Consider the following 25518-nt stretch of genomic DNA (forward strand, 5'->3'; position numbering starts at 1 on the left):
AAGATCCCAGTCAGGTTTTCTTTCCAAAGCAGTAACTACGTAAAAAAATGAGGAGTAGTCTGAACCTATATTTGAGACTGTGTCCTGTCCCCGCCTTGCTTACCATAACAGTTGGGTAGATTCTCTTAGATGATTAAATAATGCAATTAATGTTTACTGAGTCTGGTGGGAGCCTACCTTTACCTTATTCTTTAGTTAAGTTAATATGTGAGCAGGAGACTGCTCTGAATCAGCAGGGGCTGCTTTTTGAGGGGAAAGGGAAGGTTGTTTTTTTTTTTTTTTTTAATTAACACCCATACTATTTTTCAGCTATATATAAGGCAGCAGGTCAAAGAAATACCTTTTGCAGACTGAGAGAACATGAGGAGAATTCTGTCAAGAAATTCTGACCTTAGGAACAGCCTTGTCCCTAAGGAGGGACAACAAGTTGTGCATTTGTAGTGTAGGTCTACCAGCCTACTAGCAAAAGCTCCATACCAGCCTACTAGCAGACTCCACATCCAGGGTTTTAGGCAATCCTGATCTTCAGGCTTAGCCTGGACCACACAGCTCCAGCTCTGGAAGAAAACTTGCATACTGGTCTGAGATGAACTGCACAGAGCTGGTGCTCTGGTGACTTGTGGGGCCAGTGTGGTCCTCCCAGGAGGAGAATCATCCACAAGGACCTAGCAGGCACAGACCTGAGCCAGGTCTTGAATTTTGTTTTAAGCATGGTTATTTCCTTATCCTTCCAAGTGTGAAGCTGCTCCTGGTGAAGACAGCAGCCTTTCAGGAGAAGCTAGTAAATGATAGCTAGACACTTCCTGTCCTAACATGTTGCTTGACCCAGGAGTGAGTAAACACTGAATCAGGACTCACAGCAGCCAACTGGTGAAGGCATTGCTGGCACTGACTGCAGAGCTGTGTTTACAGAAGAGCAAGAAACATGAGAGCAGGAGAAGTAAGAGGATTGCTAAACTTAGCTCGAGATGTCCATTTAACACACGCAGAACAGTACATTTTATCCTTCTGAGATGGGAAGGCAATAATTTGAGTTTTGATAGTTTCAGTAACCTGGATGGACAGCTTGTACTAGTGGATCAGCGGTCTGCACTGATCTGCCAGCAGTGCACAGAAATGTCCATATCTTATTATAAGGAATTATAAAGACTTGGAGGCATTTTTTATAGAAATGGTAATAAAAAAATGAGGTCCCTAAGAAGCAATATTTCTGTGGCTCCTTCCCTGAACCACAGAGAACAAGCATCTCTCAGGATGTGGTACTTCTCCCATAAGATCACATAATATGTGATACTTTCTTTTTTTCTCCTGTGTCTTTTTCTTTCAGTTTCCATTGACAGTAACAAAAAGGTTTAATTGAAAGAAACTGCAGTGCTGAAGTGGATGAAACCCACATAAAAGGTCTTTACACCACTTTGGCACTTGCTTAACTAGCACTTTAGTGGCATTTGAATGCCTTTTGAGAAGTCTTTCTTGATATCCATGAAAGTAATTTCGAGCTCAGAAAGGTCTGTGCAGCACTCAAATTGTATTAAAGCTCCCAGAGTAGAGCCAAAGCATCACTTGGGAAGGAGAATGTCTGCCCTTCTCACACACAGGTGAAGACTCCTGCAGCACGAGCAAGAAGGTGATGCACCCTGAGTGCTGTGCTAAGGCAGGGACAAGAGTTGCCCTGTGCCCCTGGTGTGCAATGCCCCAAGCGCAGCTGTTGTGCAGTTTCTATAGCTGTGTTCTTGTTTCAAGCTCAGATGTGTTTGGCAATCCAGACTAACAGATCATCACAGGCTAAGCATCTGTGACAATCCCACTGTGCACCCTTTGAAATTTGTTATTTTTAGTTCTCTCTGTAATAAAGAAAAGTATGCTTGCTTTTCTTCCATTAGAAACAGTTTATCTCTTCATTAGAAAAAAAAAAAAGAAATCCATCACAGCTATTGAAACTGTTTCCCAGCTGTAACATGTCTAACCTGTATGGAACTCATTTTCTAGGAGGTAAATCAACGGCTTAACTATAAACATTACAAATACCTGCATTAAGACTGCTTTTTGCAAGGATAGTCATTTACTTTGGCAGTCAACAAAAGCATTTCACCAAGTAGATATTGGCCCCTGGTGGGACTCTGATCCTTCCCTGAGTTTTTATGAGGTCATCATACACTATTCTAGATACAGCTACAAAATCATCCATGCCCCATACTTGTCCCCTGACAAAGCAGGGAACTGTACACTTTCTTCTAGGAATTTGGGGATGGGACTTTAGGAGGAAACCATTGTCCAAAGATTGTCTTGCAGAAATTATGGATTCTGTCAAGAAAAACTAGGTATCTTCCATCCTCTTCATTTTTGGGGTTGTCAGTTAAAGATTTTTCACATTTGTAAAAGTGCACAACCTCACCTCCCATGATATTATCAGAACTGGGCTGTTGTCTAATATGTTAGGTTTAAAACAGGTAACAGTGACTGCAAATTCCAAAAATAAAAAGTGAGAAACTAACTAAAGGGGACACTGTAGAAGTCTAGAGATAAGGGAATTTATGTGTGTTATTCAAACACCGATATCCAGATAGCCATGGAGCCAACCAAGGATTGTTATGGCTGGAGAAAGGGGCCATACAGAGGTAGGACAACATTTTTCTGAGACAAGTGTCCTTGTTCTGGCTCCTGGAGATAAGCACAACACCCTACATCAGAGGTGCAGGAATGAGGCTGAGAAGTAGGTGGGAATGGACTGCAAGGGGGGATCAAGAGCACTCAAGAACTCCAAAGCCCCCAGACCATTTCCAGAAAGGTCTGGAAGGAGGGGCTGCCCATGATAAATCACTTTGTAAAGAAAGTGAGGAAATTAGCTCTAGGACACAGAAATTTTACTATAAAAAGGTACCCCCACAAAGCCTAGGCACACATGTGCCCCAAGACCATAAGCTTTCTGTCAGCTAAATTGATGGTGGAGCCAGGACCACTGATCTCTCTTTTTTCCTTTCTTCCTTTCTTTCTCTCCTTCTGTCTTTAATCTTTCTTTTTGTCTCCCTTCCTTTTCACACTACCCCTTTATTCAAAACCCACTGGGCTGTGCTAATATAGGAGGTCAGGGACAATAAAAGAGCTATTTCCATGGAAGGTGAGTCATTTACTAATAAAAATTTGTACACTTTTGCAGATACTCTGGCTTTTGCCATTCCTTTCACCCATGAGCACCTACAAATCTTGGGTGTGCATTTTCCATTAAGGCTGGGACACCACAGACACACAACCATATGCCCGTCCCCCCTCTGCCCCCCCACTGGCCTATGTAGGGAGAGGTTTTAGGGGATTTTTTGTTTGGTTTGGTTTTGCCACAGAATCAAATTGAAATTCTGAATAACTGAACTGTAGCATGACACAATGATTTTTGTGGTAATCACACAGGTCAGTACTCATGTTATAATGGAGATCACCACACATTGACAATTCATAAATACTGGAAAATGCAAGAATTTCACAAAAGGTCACATGTCACAGGCAGTACCCTTGGCAAAATTTAGCAGAACTTTTACACCAGACTTTAATATGTGAGTAAGGCATGTCATCTACTAAAAAAGAGCAATTTGTGGCAAAAGTTTAACCAATATTGACAGATAGCAGTGGACAACAAAAGCAATTACTCAAACCTGAATGTTGTGTACCATTTGGTACACATGCATTTGAGTGGATGGATGGATGGATGGATGGATGGATGGATGGATGGATGGATGGATGATTTCCAGAGCTGATTTTTCACAAGTGCCTTCAGATAAAGAAGACTCACAAAGAGACTGCTTACCTGGCTTGGAAGACTCTCCCAAATGCTCCCTCCCCAATATCTCTCACATATTCAATATTGTTCCTGGGATACTCCAGGCTAAGCAATTTTGGATTGAGGAGAAGAGGCATGCGCTGGTACATTGGGTTGGGGTGCAGCCGGTCTAGGAGCAGTTCAGAGGGCAGAGTGGTGAGAGTTGGTGTCTCTGACTCTCTGAAAAAATTGAGCAATTTTTGGTCAGTGTGTGCACAGCCCTCAACCAGGAGATAACTAGCTACATCTCCTCCTGAGCTTATTTCTTTCAGGATGAAAAAGGAAGGTGCAGCAGAGCTACTGAAGCAGCCTTGCAGCAAAGTGTCCACGTTGCTAGTCACCAGGCCACCTTCTGCTCTGGCGCAGGAGTTCAACAGAACTTTCACTGGGCTGCCAACAGGCAAAGGGAGAGCTGCTGTCCCCTCCCAGGTGTTCACAGGACTTGGCTCTCAGGAACAAGAAAGCCCTTTTTCCAAAGCAGCATTTCTTGCACTGAATTAAATTCCAAGCTTTACCTTTTTTTGTTTTTCCACTGTTTTTGACGACGGCAGCAAACCAGGGTGATAATGCCAAAGATCACAACCAGAGCAAAGCTGGAGATGATCGAGATGATAACAGTCATGGAGTATGTAGGGGAAAATGGAGGAGGAGGGGGAAGATTTAGAGTCTCTCCATTTGGTTTTCTTGTTCCCAGGGATAACAATGCTGTAATACAAATAAAATCAGAGGGTTATGCTTCTGCTAGTGTATAGAGCTTTCTAGAAGAGGAATTTACAGAGCTAGCCTGTCACCCTGGGAATTACTGATATTACAGATACAGCCCTATGACTACATAAAAGGACCATATTAGGGAAGCTTGGTTTGCAGGAAGCAAAACCCATTTGTTTGCCACATGTGAAAATCCAAGATCTGGTAAGACTGATATATAGTTCCCATTAAGCTGGGAACACAGTTTTGGTATAGAATATTTGCAAGAGTTACAAATGAGAGGTCACATCTGATAGTCTCTACAGTATTCAAATATAGTAATGTCTGCAGTGGGAAAGATCAATGGTGCACAATGTAAACCACAATGTACCATGTGTCCTAAAAGGAATCTTCAGGGAGGAGTGTAAGACCAAGTAACTATAGAGTGATATTTTCCCAAAATATCCTCTTGCCCCCAACCGTTTGTATCTCAGTGTCTTTAAGGGGCAAACGTGAAAAACTAGTTTAAAGCACACTTGGCTGAATTATTAGGGGAAAAAATCACATAACTACCTGTGGAGTAGTTTCTGAGACATTCTAGAAAATTCTACTCTCTGCATGCAATGGTTGAGAACAGAATGAAATTTAAACTCTTCTTCTTCTTAATTGCCAACTAAACTGACAATTACTTGTGTTCACTTATATCCATAGAACCTCTGTTCCCTGTGCAGGAAGTTTCCAAATGCAGTCTTATTTCTAAGCACTGAAATTCAGAAACTGGGAATCTTGGATGAAATATTTTTCAAAAATTGGTCTGTTCTTTGAACAAGAAATTGCAGAAAGACTTAGCTTCAACATCAAAGAACAAAGATGTTTCCATCTTTTTTAGGCTTATTTTTAGTTAAAATGGGGGGGGGGGCAGTTATTACTGAAAAAAAAATTAGCCTAAACTAAACAACTTTGGAAAACAGCCTGAAGCCCTACCTTCTAAACAGTGTGACAAATCCATTTTTTCAGAATACCACAGGACATTTCACTTTATCTTTGGCATTTATATAACCTAGGGCAAAGTGCTTGATTCATCTGTCTTCATTTTCCCCTCTTCATGGGGCACATTAAACCATGTGATTAAAGAGACTGAATAAATCTCTAAGACCCAGAACTAGCTGAATCCAGAAGACTGAACAGATTGGTGTACTCAGGATGCAAACACCTTGCACGGCCACGAAAAAACCACAGTGGCAGAAATCATAAAGTGCAGTTGCCTACCATCTCCACATGGAGACACGCTACAGTATTCCCAGGTCACAGCTGGATCCTTTGTGTAGCACCAGGGACGCTCGTTCTCACCTCCTGGATTGCGGCAGTAATTCTCAGCATCGAACAGCTCAGGGAAAACCTGAGGAGTTCTCCTGTGCAAATGGGGAGCCTTGGGGGAGGAAGCAAATTGTATTAGAGTTTCAGCATGATTTTCCCTGCTATTATTATTAAAACAAAATGAAAAAGAAACCCAAAGGAGTGAAACAAGACAGTCTTTGGTGAAACAGCAATTTCAGTCACCTGAAATTACAGAGAACACATCTTGACAGTAAGGGAAACTTGCAGATTGACATATGATGAGATTATAAAACACCAGTGAGCTCGAGAATGAAGGCAGCTTGTTCCCCACTCATCTCATTCACTGAGACTAGGCTGCCTGACTCTGAGAAACTCCTTGGAAAAGCAAACCTCGAGCACAGCTCTCTATTTGGTGGATCTCACACTGACACTCACTTGATCACTCCACTTCTGGCAGGGAATGCCAGATGCTGTGATATTGACCGTGCCCTGGTAAAACTGGCCATTCCCACTGTAGCAAGTCCCTGGGAGAGAAAAAAAAACATGGAGTCAAGGCATCTCAGACCGTGTCCTGCAGCAGAGACTCACAAGAATAAAGTTCATGTCGTTACATGAGACCATGTTGCAGCATCAGATGTGAAGCACACAGAAGGACTAGACAACACAGGGAGAGTACTGCTTAGCCTCCTGTTTAGTCTCTAATGGATTTTGCACTCAATACCTAGGTGGAAATCTGGTAAAACTTCAAAGAGGGCACTGCAGCTCTCTCAGATTGAGAAAACCGGCTATGTGCCTGTGATGGTTAAGCTGCAAGTACCTAGTTCACAGTACGTCATGCAGAAAGTGCAGGACAGAACCATGCTGAACTCACCCAAACCAAACCTAGGCAGAAAGCAAATCTCAGCACTGGTTCCATGATTCACAGTCTGCATTCTTACTGAGGCATTAATAGGAAGATACTCATGTTCCTCAGGTTGGTAGCAGGGAGTTGGGATTCATAAAGCTGCCCTCCTCCTGCTTCTGTACAGTGCTTATTCTCTTATATTATTTGGAAACAGACTATAGTTTTCAGCATGCATGCAAACAATACTCTGAAGTATGATCTGAACTATGATCTAGGGAATGGTATCAGTATAAAAAAAGTATATATGTTCTTTATAATGAAGATAGTGTAGTCACTGCATATACAAGGCTTGTTCCAGCTGCAGAAAAATTAGACAGAAAATCTTGAGATTTTACTGCAGGAATGTGCATTAATGTCCTCATAGGACACATGTCCTCACATATACCTGTCCTGATCGGAGAGTTTAACGCATGCTTGCACAATCTAGGAAGCAGAAAGACAGCAGAGGAAATGCAGCCTTACAGATTTCAATACATAGTAGCTAATCTCTAAACTCAGATGAGCCAAGGCTAACATTGTAATAGATGGTATATATTAGGGTCCACTGCATTGTTAGCCTTCGTAGAAAAATTAACAAACCAGCAAATTCTTTTGTCATAATTATGTTCATAATCTCGCAGCTCAGGAAGAAAGAAGAACAAGAAGAAACATGATGTGTTCTAAAATAATGACTTTTTAAAGCAAATATTTTTCATCTTCCTGAAAGCTTTGTGTAAGGGTTGACCCAAATTTGACACAAGGCTATCTGTCTTTGTGGATTGTTCTCTTTCTTATGTACAAGGACCATAGTCAACACATTATCAAGACTATCTGCTGTTTTCTTCTTGCACTCAGGATTGCAGTTACATATTGTGATAGACTCTTAGCTTACTGAGGCTTCAGCAGGTAACAGACACTATACACCTGTGGGTAAACACACTGCCTTTAAATTGTTAACTCCAGTCGAGTGAGCTTAAACAAAAGATTGAGTTCATGTAGCCCTGAGGCATCCAAACACTTCAGTAGAGGAATGATGGTGGACTTTATGGGAACATTTAAACCCATGACAAGTGCAAAGTAAAATACTCTAATGTGGATTTCTTTGGCTGATGCATAACTACCATTTATGACTCACATCTGCAATAAGATAGCAGCCCCACATGCCCCGCACCTGTAGCTCTGCAGAGGTGAAATATCTTAATCAGAGGTGTTAAACTGTCCTGGAAAAGACTTGTGTACCTGAGATGAGAATTTTACTTGTTTCACATTCAAAGGTAAGGAAAGCAGTGCCTGAAACATACCTCATGGCCCAGCTAATAATAAACAAGGAAAATATTTCTGCACAGATCTGAAATATGTCAGTGGAACATTTAAAAGATGAATGTGGAGAGCTTTAGGAGCAAGAGCCTCTGAATCCTTCATATTCTGGAAATCCAGATGTTTTCATAGACTGTCTTCCTACAATGAGGACAGAGGAATAATATAGCTGGTCCACCTGGTCATTGATGAATAATTTGATAACAAGCTAGCAAACAGTTCAGTTCATGCTCAACAAACTCTTGTGCACATAGCAGTGGGTGTAAAGAAAAAAGAGGGGGCAATATTACTAAAATGTTACTGTTATATCTTCCTGGTTCATGACTGAATATTATACATTTGTGCAATGTCAATCTAGGAAAATACTGTGGACACTGAACAGAAAAGTTCATGCCTACACAATACACAGGAGACAGGATATGTCCTGAAATATCTGTGGGGAGACTGATGCCATCCCATAAATGCTCCACTCATATTCTGATGCCCCTCTCCTGTGGTCCCTCCACCAGGGCAGGGACGGCTGCACTTGCAGGCTGTAGGCACTGGCCTAGAGGGTGCTGAAGCCTTTGTCTCCATGCATGAATCACTAGGCCCAGGTCTTGAGTTGTCAGGTGGAGCCAATATCTTTCCATGAAAGAATATTCCCAAAAATAAATTGTTGCTTGGTTTTTTTGGTTGTTTCGTTGTTGTTGTTTTGTTTGTTTGTTTGTTTTTTACTTTCCCTCTCTCTCCATGCAGAAGGTGCCTGCCATTGCCAAATCTGCGAACTGCACCTGCATGGCAAGAGAGAGATTCTTCCTTTTTCCAGTGAGGCATGTTCAATGGCTGAGCTTGAAACTGCTATTGCACATGAGTGGAAGAGTTGGATATGTGTGCTTCAGCCACAATTAGCAACAGGGTGGAGCCTGGCAGAAGTCAAAGCAGCACTGCAGGGGCTGTCTGGGTCTCACCACTGGTCATGGGAGGCTCATACAAGAAACAGCCAGATCTCAGAGGTGATTTGAGGAGAGTGCTGGGAGCTTAAGGTCTTGCAAGGCCAGCCTGTCATAGGTAACCATGTTGTTAACAAACAAGGCTGGAACGACCTCAGAATCAGAAATACAAATATGGGTAGAAGGGAATGATAGGCAATGTGTAGATAGAAAAGGAAATAGCTGGAGGGAAGGATACCATCTAAAACCACCATGCCTCTCTCATAAAAAGTTACCAGCCCATGGTCTCCCCAAACTCCAAAGCGCTGGAAATGTGTTTCCTCATGCCTTGAACGTGGGAACCCAGATATTCCTCACTAATAATCTAAATTCAGCCAGCCAGGACCAGCAGAAAGCACAAAAATATGTGCAAATGGCAGCTTCAATAAAGAATACCATGTCCATCTCTAAAAACATAGAGTCTGGAGCAGTCTACTTACTGGTTATGTTCTCCTTCTTAAAATCTGTAAAAAGACAAGACAAGATGTAAGGAGGGATTGTCCAGGATGCAATATGACTGGATGCTCACTTAAAAGCACGTTACAGGAAAAAGTTCCCTCCCTGCCAGTACATAAACAACTTGTTTCTTTCCAAAGGCAAGACTGTTAAGACTGTTTTTCAAGCTTGTTATGATCTTCTCAACAAAGATCCAGGCTTTATTTACTTGAGGGATTTTTCCCACACCCCAATTGCATGAGAGAGGCAAACAGCTAAAGCAGCTCTCACAATTCCATGCACAAGTGCTGACAGGACAGTACCCACCATCAGCTTTTACTTTAGTTGTAAATTATGGATTGTACCCTTCCCCTCTCCTTTACCAAGAACACAGCTCTCTGGACAATCAGCAGCATGCGCCACCTTACCAAAGAAAGGGATACGGGTACAGGAGCTGGGATTCTGGTGCAGGCTGGGCAACCTGTTGCATTCAGGAAGAGTGAGCAGCATCAGCCCTGGCTTGTAAATCCCCTTCTGAGAGTTCTCCTCCATTGAGAGCCATTCCTTAAAGCAGTAGAGATCCTTTACAGCAAGGCAATTCTCTCTACATTGTTTTGCAAAAAAAACAGTGAAATACAGCTGTCAATTGCTTGAAAGAAAAAATGGCTGCCTTAGCAGTGATGTGCAGGGGTTATCAGGCTGACAGAAATCCATTAATGGGGTGACACTTCTTTATATCCAGTCTGGCTGGCTCATAAACCATAAAAGAAATTGTATGAAATGCAACAGCTTCCTTTAAGAAACATACAAACCTACATTTTTAATGAAGCGGGGTTATGCTCAAAACACAACACACACCAAGCTATGAGGAGTTCGTTCCTATCTTTTTCTACAGATTTTTTTACATCTTCTCCTAATAAACATCATAGAATCATAGAATGGTTTGTGTCGGAAGAGACATCAATGATCATCTATTTCCAACTCCCTGCCATGGACAGGGGCAGCTTCCACTGGACCAGGTTGCTCAAAGCCACATCCAACCTGGCCTTGGACACTTCCAGGGATTAGGCATACACAGCTTCCCTGGGCCATCTGTGCCAGTGTCTCACTAGCCTCACAGTAAATAATTTCTTCCTATTATCTAATCTAAACCTCTTTCAGTTTGAATACATTCTCCCTTGTCCTGTCACTGCATGTTTTTGTAAAGAGTCTCCCTCTCATTTCTAGAGTTATAATTTTTCAGTATATCCTAAAAATCTCAAATTAAACATTTGCATATACTTTTGATCTCACTGAATAAAGAAATAGAATTTTTAAATTGTCTCTACAGGCAACTTTAAATCCTTTTTTTTTTTTTTTTTTGTCTGTACATATCTGCAGCAAAAGCTTTACATTGCTTGGTAAAAAAAGTGACCTGTCTCCCACCTAATGTGTTACCTCCATAACAATGTGAAACATTCACTGACAAGAAGTGTTTTGTATTTTTAAATGAGCCTTATATGAGAAATTGTTTGTGAAGAAGGGCAAGGTAAAAATACCTACACTAGAAAAAAAAAAAAAAAAAAGGAAAGGAAAAAAAAGAAAACACATCATACTGGGAAGTCTGTGGATTTGTTGTAGTGGTCAATTTATCAATGATTTGCTTATTTATGTAGCCATTCTTGAGAGCCTGGGTTACAAAATTAGCTTTGAGGTCATGTGCAGGTATTTCTTGTGCACAGCTCAGCTGAAGTCTTTCCCAGATCCACAACTTTTCCAAACATCACACAATGATGCAGAAAGAGAAATGTACTTCTGAGGTCTGTGGTGAAGGATTTAGCCAAATTCACCACCTGGTGGGTTGATGCAGCCTCCTTAATTATACAACGGTTTTTACAAGAGCAGATGGTCATGAGTTTCAGCAATGGCTAACACTGCAAACCCTCTAAAGCACCTGAAGGATGGAGGTCATTGAGAATTCTACCAGAGCAACAGCTTTTCTGCAACAGTAATGGATGCCTCTCAATTCAGCAGGCTGAAGTCATCGATGCCCAGTCACTCTGTGCTTGGTTTTAGCCAGTCCTGGTTTATTCCTTCCTCCCTTCCATGGAAGCCAGAATGCAGCCAGATGGCAAATTTATCTTTTTTATGTTAAACAACATGTGGAACAGGAAAGACCTTGTGAAGTAAAGAAATGCTTAGATAGGGAAATGAGAAAAATTTGCATTTGAAGCACTGGCTGAGACTTGGGAGATCTGGATTGAATTAGCTCTGTTCATTCCTGATCCTGAGCATTCTTAAATAAGCATTCTTTATTCAGTGCTCAATCTTCTGCAATGCTGTCTGCTCCACGGTTAAAGGAAGGATATCTGCACCTTGGAAGAATGGTAACACAGCCAGAGGGAGGGATGGTCAATTACTTCTAGCTGGGTTCATACCATTGTTGTAGCACCCGATACTGGCATGGAGAGTTTGCTGAAGTCACAGGCAAAGATTACTTCAGGTTATTATTAGAAATGTTATGTCATGTAAATGAGAGATGGACAAAGAACAGTAATGGCAGAAAACAGCAAGTGTGCCAGTAGTATTTCTAGGGACCACAAGAGACTATGTAAGAGGAGGTGGGGACACACAGACTCAAACAAAGAGAGACTTTCCCCAACACAAGACTGTTCCCTAAAGCCTGATCACTTCCTATCAGCAGTGGTTGAAAAAGAAACTGGGGGTACTTCTGCTATTGCAATAGCAGCCAGCAACAAGAGGCAGACATATTCAAGAAGTATGAGATATTACTTTCCCTTAAGGACTCTCATTTTAATCGATTTGCATCTAAATTTACATTGAGTGAGCTTTTCTCATGTGGCTTTCTTCTGTTTCATTTCATCTTGTTTTACCCTCTGGTTACTTTTATAAAAGCTTTACTCAAGCCTTTACTCAAACCTTTACTCAAGCCTTTACTGAAACCTTTACTCAAGCCTTTACTCTACTCAAGCTCTACTCAGCTTTACAAGCCTGTCAGTTGTTATTCTTGCTAGCTAGCTTCCAAACCAAATGAACATTAAAAAAACAACATGGAAAGAGAAAAATTGGTGCAGAAAAAAATAATAACAAAATAAAAATACATGGACATACATTGAGGGCAGTATGTCCCTGAAAAACTGGGAGAGCTCTCCCATATCTGCGAGAGTTAAATTCTTACTCATGAACTATTTCAGCTGAAAACTTGTGTAGTCTAGTCAGCTTCTGCAGAAAGCTATAAAGTTGTCAGTAAAAAGAAGTTAAGAGAATTGGAAAGTAACTAAGACCATGTGAGATGTGTTCAAGAGCCCCCAGACCTCTCTCAGCCATTAAGCAGTGTATATTAGATGTCTGAGTTATCAAAAGGAGTATTAGGCTCTGGAAGAACTGCTGTCCAGCTGATGCTCTCTGAGGACAGGAACTGGGAAGGGTGCTATTCCAAAACTTTTCTTATTAAGAAAGCTGCATTAAAATCTGGGTGGAAGGAGGGAGGAAAAATTAATAAAAACCAACATTGACTCATGGATTTGAAGAAAAATGGTCCCAGGCAAGCCCATTAACATTTAGACATATTTGCAAATGTTGTAACTGTTAGCTCAGGTGCATCAAGATTAAGTGCATATTTATGTTAGTTTATATAATTCTGACTTTAGAAGTGTCCCAGAAGTACAGGTCTTCAGTCAAATCACTGTGAGTTCTTGTCCTGCATGGCCACTCATGGGCAGGAGTAAATGAAGCATGGCTGAGATCTAACTGAAATACTTTGCAGAGCAATGTGTGAAACCCTTAGCTGACTAATATGCTGTGCATGTGTGGCTGAGATATAAATACTGCAACAGATCTTGAAAAAAGGTAGAATGATTGTGTATTTAAGGGCACAATGACAAAGAGCAGAATACTGAGGTGGCGGGGAGGGGCCTGCCAGCAAAAAGCAAATGGTAGTACTTGGCTGCATGATTATCTCTGGATACTTGCACATAAACTTGTTTCATAGGATAAATGCCACCTCTGTGTCAATGGTAGAATACTAGGCAGCATAGGTACCAATTAGAAAGCTAATGTATGGTCAATATTCACAGTGGGATTTTCCTCTGTGCCTTTGTTTTAGAGATATTAAAGGAGAAGTAACAATAAAGGTCCCAAATACAAAAACAACATGTTGCTGATTGTCTTAAAAAGCCCGTACATCACTGGAGAAATTATTGCCATTAGACATATGGCCCAAGTCCATCAAGCAGTGTGCTTGCCATGTCTGTAGAAAAGATTTGCATTTTATTTGGGACAGGAGAGTTGGGGCTACTTTTCCAGATCTTGCAGATCTGAATAGTATTTTAAAATGTGTTTCAAGGAAGACAAGAACAAAGCAGTGCACTTTAGGCAGGGTTGTCAGCTACCCAAATGTGAAATGGGTAAAGACTATGTTTTTAGGGGCTGGATATGACAGGAAAAAGAAAGTTTCACCCAATATGTGTGTGGGGCTGTCCTCTGCAAAGCACACCAAGCAATCATAATTCCATTATAGTTTAAAATAACAAGACCTGGACTGGGCAGAAGAGTAAAAGCTATGTGCAGGGCTTGGGAAAACCTGTTTTATTCTAGTCAGAGAATCTGGGAAAGATGCAAAATTTCACTGCAAAGAGGAAAGAAAGAAAGAAACTCGCCTCCATGACCATGGTGGAAGGACAAGGAGCAATGAGAGAAGGGCTGCTTGGGAGGTTGCACAGGGAAAGAGAAGTGTCTGTCACTGGGATGTGTTTAAAAATTCCTGTCAACAGTAGATTAGCTGTATATAGGAGGATACAATAACCACATTGTAGTTTTGGTTTGTCAAGTACAATTACACAAGCAATGTCTCCAGTCTCATCATTTTTGTCACATTTTTGTTATAGCAGGAACTGCTAAATGATTGGTATATTGCCTTGGCCAGATTTGTTGCATCTTCTGGAGCTGCATTTAGTCAAAATTCAAAAGAAGCAATTACTCTTTATAGTAATAAAAAAACCACATACTGGCCTAGTAAAATAACAATAACAGGAAACAATATGTTAATTATTGAAACTACTTATGTAATTCAAATGGATACTTATTTTCAACACCGTCCTCTGAGCACCTGATATAATGTAGAGGTCTGGACTTCAAATTCAGACCACACCTTAGCAATGCACACAGTGAGAGATGAATCAGTCTGAGTTACAGAGGAGAGAGTAAAGGGAAAACCTGTGCAAACCTAGAGGGCCCAGCTTCGCTTAGCTTCATTTGCTTCTGCAAGCCTGGACAGTCCCTCACCACTCCCCTGCTGCATATACATCCCCACAAAATGAAAGTGAAATATGAGCATGTTTCTCTTCATTTACCTGCACACTGGTTTTGGAGCTGGCCCAGCTCCTGAGGGATTGCACTCCTGGAAGATGTAGTTACACAGCAGAGACTCAGCAGCCGGTTGGCAGAATGAACTCACCATTTTCAGTTCAGTCCAGGCAGTGTGCAAAAGCAGCTCTTGGGTCTCCTCTGGGTCAGCATACGAGGAGTTGAAGAAAACAAGAGCATTCTTCGCCAAGATAGCACTACACACCTCACCTCTGTATGTGCTGCAGTAGCCTGCGTCACCCTTGTACAGCTTGCTGTCGAAGACAAGAGCACACATACACAGTAAGCTCACAGACCTAAACAGCTGCATGAGCACAATGGCCGTTTCTGAATAAAGTGGCATGTGGCAAGTCTAACAGAGGGCAGAGAAGATGGTAGATGTTTATAGCGCTAAAACCAGCTAATACAATGCAAGAATGAAACTTCTGCAGGGTAGCCTGGTGCCAGACCAGGTGAGCTCCAGGGATGAGGCTCTGACAAAGTGTTGTTAAACTTGTAAATAGACTGAAGACTGAGCGATCACACAGAACCATGACCTAGCATGGCCCCTCACCCTGCCTCTGGGCTCTAATGGGAAAATATTTTATTTTCCTGCTTCCCTGCAGTAGAGATCAACCATGCTGCTTGCTTGCAGTCCTGTGATAACTCAGGATTTTTCACTCTGCTGTCTAACAAGAATTAGAGTTTAATTTAAGATAGACTTGATGAGCAGGAGCCAGGTAAGTTCAACCCATCATGTGCCAGGGAATGTTTTACAAGGTCAAACCAAGCTCCTGCCTGCCCTTTCTCAGCTCCTGCACCACTTCTGACCCTGCCCCTCTTCCACACCTTTAGCTGGGGGACTCAGAGGTGAGGAAGGCACAAGTCTCTGTGTTTTCCTTCCTGGTGTTTCACTGCAAGGTGCATCTTCTCTCTTCACCACATCTCCCATTTTGCAAAGTCCTGACACAGCATGGACACACAGCTATGCAAGAGCAGCAAAAATCACAGTAGGGTCATCTTCTTTGAGGGGCATTTATTTATCTTTCCCATGTTATTTTCATCTAGAAGGAGATCTCTCTCCCCTTCCTTCCTCCCTTCCTCCCCATGGCCATCAAAAGTAAGCAGCAGGGTAAGGGCAATGCACAGGTCAGACTTGCTTCCAGTAGCTCCCATGGTCACCCAACAACAGCAAGGTCTGTAGGTAAGGAGGTGCCCTCTGCCTAGGCAGCCCGTGGGATGCAGTGTCCTGGGTGTGGGAGGCAAAGCTGTGAAAACAGACTCCCTGTGTGTGGGGCATGGCCAAATCAGGGCAGAGAGAAGGGCTGGGCGCAGCTGTCCCCACTGCCATTTGGTCAGTGTAACTAGGGTCAGAGAGTTCAATTCACAACATGCCAACCATTTGGAGCAGTCAACAGAGCTATTTGTATCTTTGCCTTTTATTTCTTTCCCCTGTCCAAATAATCACCCATTGTTAGCTCTGGGGTTTCTTCCTGTTTTTTTTTTTTTTCCAGAAAGCTGGAGGTACATGGACAAGGGATTACAGAGGATGCTCACATTTCTTTTCTTCAGAGGCTGTTTTCTACAGATGACAATCCCTGTCCCTGCTGGGGACATCTGTAATTTTAGCTGCTGTATTTTGGTTTCCATTTGAATTTTTTCTTTTTTTTTTCTGTGTCACATGGATAAAAAACACAGGAAGATACTAATCCCTTGAGGTTTACTCAAAATGACAGTGATGCTGTGATGCTGCATCATCCCAGCTCCATGGACACACCTTCATGTGACACAAAAGTCCCCCAGCATGTTGCACTAGTCTCACAGCCCATGACATCTCCCCAGCACACAGCAGGTTTCCCCAAGAGCAATGCACTGGCTGATCCCAGCAGCCTGCTAGAACTGCTCTTGGCACGGCAGGGGTCATGTTATTTACATTTCCCTGATGATTCCCATTGTGCTTAATCTGAAAGTTGCATCCTTCCTGTGCTCCAGGGGCAAAAGCAGGGACAGGTGTCCATAAGGTAGCTGTGCTCTGCAGGGGACTGCAAAGGCAGACTGAGAAGAGCTGACAGTGCTAACATTACATTTCCTTGCTTTTCTAAAATATGCAAGGAGACATAGACCAAGTTGCAATGGAGAAGTAGCAACAACATGTTTTCACAATGTTTTGTCACAGAAAGCAAATATTAAGAATACCTATGGGACAGATGGGCTGAGCACTTGATCTGTGTCCCCATGCCTGTCATACCTGCATGGGTGCAGGTGTAAGGCATAAGTCTGCCATCATCACTGGGTGGTCCCTTAATCACTTACAAACTTCCTGAATCAATCTTGCAAGCTCCTCTGATGGAGACAATAGCCTTTGAAGGGAGTCTGTGTCAGCAGAGTGGCAAAACCATTTGGTCAGACTTTCCCGGGCTCTGCTCTTTTCTATGGTGGCCAGAAGCCCATCTCCCAGGCTAACATTCTCATTCTCCTTCCAGACTGATCAGCCAGTGTAGCATGTAAAAACATGGAAGGATTCTAAAGAGAAAAAGCCAGCTAAATTGTTCAGTCCTGCAAAAATTACTAAGCAGAAGTTCATTTCTCTTCACATGTAAGTGGCTTCATTCATCCATAACTTTGTTTGGAACAAATATAATCTTCTTTTGCCCTAATGTGGTGAGCACCAAACCAAATTCCATTTATTAACCGTGAACAGGTAGGAGTTTACCTTGCAGTTAAGCTTTGCTGTGAGAATTTATAAGGTCAAGGGAAACTGTGTGTCTGTAACCAAATAAAAGTTCCTTCAGAATATTCTCCCCACTACTGTATTTCAAACACCCTTACTGTTGGTTTGACTCAAAGCCATTGTTAACCACCCAAGCTTAGTCTCCAATTATGCCCCTGTAAAGAAGCTCAGTGATCCCTATAGGTGAACCTCATCTGCACAGTTGGAATGCAGAAACCCGACCCCTTCATTTAAGCCAAATTAAACAAACCCCCCTGGTTCGTCATTCTTCTTCTCCCTGGCCCAGAAAGAGCCACCACAAAACCACAGAAAGTCATTCTTACCTCCATTCTGCCAAGAAGCACCAGATCCAGGAATTGTGATGAACCAGGAGAAAGAAGAAATGGAACAGACATCAGTGACACTTCATTGCTCCCTCTGAGATGCATAAGTCAAGATTTCCATGCTAGGAAATGTGTCTGACAACTGTAAGCTGTATGAAAAAAATGCACCTAAATTCTGTTCCTTTGTTTGTATCTTCTTGTGGGGAAGAAAAGTTGGCCAACACTGAACACTATAAAGTGAGAAAGAATGAGGAGGAGGAAGTGGATTGTTGATGGCAGTGCCAGCTGAAGTGGACTCTTGCACCATAAACCCACACTTTTATCCTGATCCTTTGGGTCCCATGTAACCAGCAGGTAGCATCCTTTGTTTAAGCCACATAGATACTCATTACTTCAGGCAGTAGCTGTAACAAGCCAGCAGTGGCCCTGGCTTGCCATGCCACAGGATGTTGGGCAGTGACAGCACAGGAAGGAGGCACTGGGCATCAGCTAAGGGCCAGGGCACCTCTGCCCTTGGAGCCTTGTGAGCTGGGGCAAGGTCAAAGCAGACTCCTGCTCAGGTCTAGGGGGTAGTTCTCCTCCTGCTGAGCACACACAGCATTGAGGAGTATAACTTCAGCAGCCCCAAGTACCTGTCTGCCCCACTGCATTTGTAGGACACACACTTGCCTGGGCTAAAAGCAGAAGTGGGGAAGGGAAATACAGCACCAAGTGCTGAGTACATTATGGAGCAGAGATTACTGCTAGGTTTCAATGTCCAGTGTAAGAAAGGGCATAATTATTTTCTCAAGAAAGCAGATGCTAAGGCACAGAGAGATAAACAAGTACATGCCTGGTTAAAAGCAGAACCAGGGCTACCATCCCATGTCTAATGTGATTTATCTTTCCTCTAACTAAATCCCCCTGCCTGTCCAAAGATGGATGGGACAAGCTACCACCTTTCTCTCTGTGTGACAAATGCTGTTTAGTTAGCTCTGACAGAGGTATTTCTCCTCTTTGGAAATTCATTTTCATATTTGGGAGACATCTCTGTGGGAAGAGAGAACTTCAGGCAAGGCAGGGTGCTACTCTGACAGCAACCACCCTGCTTTCTGGATGCCAACCCCTTGTGAAGCTGGACTGCTTGAAGCTATTTTCACTTTGCTGTTAGATGATACCAATGCTGGGTCATGGCCACAACTTCCTCCATATGGATGAACTTACCAAGTGTGCTTCTGGGACACAAAGTACAAGACAGCATCAAACATTCAGGAAATGACAGCTATGCCCGTCTCTGAAGTGTAAGAGTATAGGAGGAAATAGCCTGGTGGAGGATGTACTTGTACTCAAATTTAGGCCCACACACACTATCAGCTCTCCAAGGCTTCCCCTCTTCCACCACAGTACTCCACACCCCCTTCCTCTTCCCCAGCAGGAAAGGCTAAAAAATTAATGGCCTCTTCTTTCCCTGCATACCTGAAATGCTGATGGTTGCTGCTGCTTTTGCGGCTCCAAAAGTTTTGCTGTGCTTGTTTGTGGCAAGACAAGTGAACAGGCCAGGTCGGGTGACATACACTTGCAGTCTGGAATCAACTACTCTGTCCTTGACACTTTCTGCTATCGACCCCACAGAAACCTAAAAGAGTGAAAGCCAGTTCAGTAATATTTCCAACAAAGACAACAAACAGACAAACCAAGGAAAAATCTAAGAGACAGAGTCCCAAGCATTTAAATTAGCAGAGGAAGATGTAGCAAGGAGACAAAAGTGGCAGAGACCTAAAGCACCCATTACTTTGGTGCTTTCATAGCTGCCGACTTCACACACAGAAATAAATGTTAAAAGATCTCTCCTATTTCACACTTCAGCAATACTTTTGCAATTAGGTTTCAGTTCAAGAGGGTCATAGTCACAATTTGGTTTATGTAATTGAGCTGGCTAATTACAACATGGTTTCTTGTAGTAGATTGTTTGCCTCTGCATGCCTTAGGAAGGAACAGCACAAGATGACATTGTGAACAACCGCTATACAGAGGAAGAAAAGAAAATATTTTGGAAATCATTGATTCTGGATTAGTATAACCCCTGCAATACTCTCAAAGCAGTCATGAGCATAGAAAGTGCTCTGACTCCAATACTTCAGCAGATATCTGCTAGATTTTCTTATCTCGCATCTAGAAATATGGAAGGGGCTGAAAATATGATGATTTTGGCCAGCTCTTTTCCCAGATCAGTAATTCACAGTTAAATGAGCTTGAAGACTGCTGATTTTGGCCAGTTGGCCTTGATATACCATCAAGGCTTTCCTGCCAATACAGCATTCATTAAAGTAGGAGAGCATGGTACATACAGACTCTATCTTGCAAAGGCAGTAGGAAAGAGAGCATTGCCTGCTCTAACCTTCATACTGATAGGAAGCATCAAACATAATTCAAGTGAAGTATATTGCCTGTGGACCCCTTAGGTGTGACCTGACTCTAAGGACATTGACCTGACTCTAAGGTCAGAATGTCTCCCTGAATTCACCCCAGCAAAGCACTCTACCTACACATGTAACTAAGAAATATCAATCTGACCTCCCTGGACATCAGTAAAAATGTGCTTTCAATGAGACCTTTTAGTGAAATAAAATATCCATGGGTATTGACAGTAATAATTGAAACAGCAAGAAGGAACTCATCAGCGTTGTAACATGTCTTGTAAACAGATTGGATTCTCTATGAAAAGAAAAGGCTGGAAAGAATATATTTGTTTTGCCTGTCTCAGAGTCAGCTTGGACTTGTGGTGAGAGAATGTTCATAGGAAGAAATCACTAAATAATCAGAACAGCAGAGTTTGTAAGTACTGCACCAGGTATGTCAGCCACTGTGCAAATGGAGGGACCAGGGATATATTTGGCCTTATAACATGAAATCAGTTCAAGAGGGTGGGAGCCCAGGGGATATTTTTTCACAGATATCTTTTGTTACAGAGCTGCTCAAATTTAGTTTTGGAATCCTTTTCTCTCCAGAAACCACTCAGCACCAAAATGGTACAGGGACCTTCTAAGTGGGAAGGAGGTATTTCCTATTGGCCACCCCTGCCTTCCAGTGTCTTGGTGGGATAGGTGTCTGCTTGCCATGACCAGCTTGTGCTAATCCAGTCTTCTCTCCCTGCTGGCTCCTTGGGTCCCAGGTGTACCACATCTGGCAGCACTGGACTGTGCCTGCTGAGCACAGACAACTGGGATTGTTCATTCCAGGCTGATGGAGGAGGAAGAGGTTGCTCAAGTAACTGCAAGCAGTACAAGCAGTATGAACCATGTACAGTGGAAAATCACAGGCAGTGGTGCCTAGGACTTCCACAGTGGCCATCTCTTATTTCCTTTACTGGAAACTTCAAGATGTTCCTTTGTGTTAATTGATTCCCTTTCCTTTTCAAACACATTTCCTGAGATTTTGTTTCCAGGAGTTCTCTATTTAGCCTTTAAAACATCACCTCAGCTACCAGGAAATTAGAGACCTCTTCATATCCTCACACCTGGCTCATTTATTCCTGGATATGTGAAAAACTACATTATAAGGTACATGATGTCCTGTGGTGCATAGCAGGAGGAAAATGAATTGTGTTTCTAAATAGGTGGGTCTGGCAGCTGCTGCACAGAGGAGTTTCCATCCTCCTCTTCCAGGGAAGATCAGTAAGCTCAGCAGACTCCTCTTTGAACCTCGGGACAATTACAGGTTGGTGTTCAGAGACCATAATGCCACAGGCATGCTGCATCTTCAAATTACTCACCCTTGCTGTGAACCATCCCTCAAATTCACCATGTCCCATCCACTGGCTTCCTGCTGACTCTCCCAGAGACAGGCTCTCATTAAGGTTTCCTTGCCATATTTAAAGTGAGGCAATCAGGAGCACTACCCTTCTGGAACTGGGCTATACTTTTCAGACAGGAATAAGGTAGAGCAAATATGACCAGTCAGGCAGTGGTCCAGGCAGGGGCTGAGCATCATCTCATGTACCTCAGATCTCTGTGGGACCCACTCATTGGGATCTCAGCAGAGCACAGGTCTGTGCTCTGGAAATACATTGCACTTTCCAGGTACCCCAGACTCCTGTGAAAGGTTTCATTCCCAGTGGGAAAGAAGTCTTAAATAAACACCTGCAGTTGTCTCAAACTAAATATTGCCAGAAACCACCAAGCATCCATGGGTCTCAGCAGAGGCTGATCTGATCCCTTTGCTGCTCTGCCTAGTAACATTGAAGGAATATGGAAAATTAGTCTTAATCAGATTGGAGGACACAATAAGGTATAGAGGAGGCAAGGAAGGCAAGACAGCCTGCAGAGTAGCCATGGGGTCTTAATAACGTGTTTTAATGTGTGGAGAGAGGAGATACAAACCAGGATGGTGATAGCCCCCTGAAGGGGATTTATTGGTCCTCTGGACCAGCAAGTCCACAGGAATGGTCAGGATCAGCCTGTTCTCAGAAGAACTCGAGGCTCAGAGGAGGTCCATGAGAAAGAACAGAGACAAATTGCCAGCCTGCACTCAGCAGACACTCCACCTGCCTCCATAGAATCATACCCTGGGGCTCACATCCTTTAAAAAGCTGTCAAAAGACCAAAGAGAGTATAAAATAAATATGTTCACCTTAAGCACATGAAGACTAGAGGGAAGCTATGGCAGGCTTGGGCTGCAGAGCTGCCATGACTGTGGTTCCCTGCTCACTCCCACACAGGCAATACTAGGCGTCAAGCAGGTTTTCAGATCACTGAAATTAAGGCATTGCAACAGCCTACACACAGGCATGAAAGCTCAGCAAATTGAAAGCAAGCATCCAGATTAAGTGGGCAGGATCATTAGACCACAGAATATTTCCTATAAGACACAGTGGATTTGCATCCCTTGGTGCCTGCCACTGAAGAGAGTGTGCCTTTCTTAAGAACATGTTTCTGCCCACAGATAAATTCATGACATATTTCACAGCACCTAGGTCAGCCTAGAAAATTTCAAATCTATTCTCTTCTTCAAATATACTGTGCATAATGTGGTTCCACAGGTATTTGACTTCAAAATAGTTTGCTCTAACTCCTTGATTTATGTTACTTCATTAAATTTGCAATTTTGCCTCGTTATTGTTACCACATTATTAAAAAAGGAAAGATAGCTGCAGAAATACACAATGAAGTCCTAGAAATTCTGTCTTGGAGGATGGTTGAAAGGGTCTAAAGCACCCTTCATCTTGGGCTTTTCAGATCCTAACAAATTAAGTCATACAACACCCTGGATACGGGGGACGATGTTTTTCCAGAGAAAAGTGCTGCAGAGAGATGATCTGGACTCAAAAAAAAAAAAAAAAAAAAAAAAGCACAAAAAACAAAACACACCACCAAGTTTGAAAAACTGAAAAACAAGGTGCTAAGTTAGGAAGGAATAGAAACCATTGGTACTGACTACTAGCCCTTCCAGCTGATAGCAGTTCTCCAATGCCAAAAGCATGAAAAAGAGGCACTTACACCTTTCCCATTTTCCAGCCAGGTGACAGTAGGAACTGGAAGACCGGTCGCCGTGCACTGCAATGTCACCACAGACCCAAAAGTGATGTTTTGGGATTCAGGAGCCTTCAGGATTCTGGCAAACACTGTAAGAGAAGACAAAGGTACTAGCTGAACGATAATGTAAAGCTGAGGCTGGTGCTGACATGGGCGTATTCCCTCCCCAGAGGGTCTTGATCTAAGTCACACCTCCATGAATAAAAGTAGAGCCTAGAACAGGCTTCCCAGTGAGTGACACTCTTGGGAGACAGATGAGGAGGAGAAAAAAAATATTCAATATGTTTACATTCTGCACTTTACAGACAAAAAGTTTACCTCTGGAAATTTCTGTGTCAAGTCCAAAGCCTCAGAGGAGGTAATGTGCAAGAAAACCAAGAGGAAACTCTTCAGTAGCATGCAGATGGAACAGCTTACAGCAAAAAAAGCAGCAAGCTACCATGCTGCCCTGCCCAGGTTGACCCGTGAAACTTTGTCTGAACCATTAAGGACCATCAGTATGGACATGTGCCATGAAGGTTAAGGGTCATATAAACATCTCAGCCTCATTGCAGTGATTAAGACTTGACACAGAGTGCTGCAAATACTGGCATTTTCCACTAAATAACAAGCTGTCCTAAGGGGAAAGTGTCTAACATCGAGCATCGAGGTATGAAAGAATGGCTGGCAAAAACTTTAGGAAGATGAAATTGCAGTGGAAAAATAGATTTTTAAAGTGGCTTCTAATTTCTACAGCTCTTGCTTCTCTTGTGGAAATATGGTTACTGAGCACTTTGCAGATAAGCAAAATAGGCATTCCCTTCCCCCATCCCCCTTCCTTTTTTGTTGTTGTTGTTGGTTTTTGTTCTTGGGGGGGGGGGGGGGCGGGGGGGATTGGGGGAGGGGATAAGGGGGAGGACTGTTGGCCAGAAATAACAACTGAAGTATTTTTGCTGAAAACTTATTTTGATCCAGAAACACAACCCTGATGGTCTTAACAAGCTGCTGTACTTGGACCACATAGAGAAAAGCAGAGAAGAGAAACTTCCCACCTGGAACATTTGAGTTTTGACCTAAAACTTCTAATGAAAACACCAGAATGCCTATACAGAAGCAGGCTCAAAAGCACTGCCATTTCTTACTCAAATTTCTCATGTTTAGTGAGTAACACCTTCTAGACCACACAGTAGTGTCAAAAAATCTCCATCAGAAACTTTAATAAGCAGTGAAGTTTCTCTTGGAGTTGTCAGAAAAGCCTGAGATCTTGTTTGCCACTTTTATCTGTGTGTTTCTCCTTATCAACATACCTCACCATGTCACCATCTTCTGTTTGCCCTGTTCAGAATTAGAACATCTGTCCCCACTATTTGGGATGGGAAGGCTTTGTCTGCAAAATTTCAGCTGAACTGAAAAAAAAGTATATGCTTTCCACGTAGTCCTTCCACTCAGTTCTGAACTGGTATGCAGTTGAGATTTGTTTAGACAAAGAGCCTAAAAACAGCTTTTGCTCATAGATAAGTAGCAGTAGGAGTTAATTTCAGCATAAAAACCATTTTGCCTTTCAACAAACTCTTGGGCAGGGACTTTTTGGAAGATTAATGTCAGTAAAGTGAAAATGGCGAGAGTATAAATATTATATTGATCTTCTTAATTCTTCTGTGTGCTTCAAGCAATCCCACTGTCTCTGCTCAGTGCTATCTGCCTAAAGTCAAAGCAGAACAGCATCAGGTTTCTGCATCCCCTCACCCCTCAGTGAAGCAGCAAGTATGAAGCTCCATCAGTAATAAGCAAAGCTGCCGTCACTGGCCAGAAGCTTTTCTCATGAATAATAAGTAAAATGAAACCTTTGTCTGAAGTTTCGGTTCAGGCCATTAACACCAGATAGTTATGAATTCAGACCCAAGTTTTGCAGGCTAATTATTTTTAGCCTGCATTCATTTGGAGAAATACTAAGCTTTTGGGCCTGTCCTCTGGCAGCAGTTACGTTCACGTGGCTCCAGCTGAAGCCAGCATGCTAGCTTCCAGAGTTGGAATATGGTCTTTAGTGCTTTTCTTGTGCTGCCCAGTATGCTGCTGGGACCCTTGCCCACCTGATGCTGCTCTCTGACTCTGATGCTCAGATCCTGCCCAGTTAAATTAATACCAGAGTGATAAATTACCAGCCTCCAGTTAGGTGATGCTGGACAGTGG

At 42.6% G+C, this 25518-nt stretch overlaps 1 protein-coding gene across 1 annotated transcript in view; it reads right to left on the reverse strand.

Moving 5' to 3' along the window:
• The window catches only part of MUSK (muscle associated receptor tyrosine kinase), a 54890-nt gene that overhangs the window by 5428 nt on the left and 23944 nt on the right, over positions 1–25518 (reverse strand). The window contains exons 7-16 of the mRNA XM_054003035.1: positions 23314–23438; positions 19295–19454; positions 17840–17846; positions 14794–15060; positions 9871–10046; positions 9448–9471; positions 6272–6360; positions 5768–5927; positions 4327–4516; positions 3800–3991 (exon numbers count right to left, since the gene is read on the reverse strand). Coding sequence (XP_053859010.1) covers positions 3800–3991; positions 4327–4516; positions 5768–5927; positions 6272–6360; positions 9448–9471; positions 9871–10046; positions 14794–15060; positions 17840–17846; positions 19295–19454; positions 23314–23438 — 1390 coding nt within the window. The remainder of the gene's footprint in view (positions 1–3799; positions 3992–4326; positions 4517–5767; positions 5928–6271; positions 6361–9447; positions 9472–9870; positions 10047–14793; positions 15061–17839; positions 17847–19294; positions 19455–23313; positions 23439–25518) is intronic.

Source organism: Vidua macroura, chromosome Z (genome assembly GCF_024509145.1).
Source record: "Vidua macroura isolate BioBank_ID:100142 chromosome Z, ASM2450914v1, whole genome shotgun sequence".
NCBI lineage: Eukaryota > Metazoa > Chordata > Aves > Passeriformes > Viduidae > Vidua > Vidua macroura.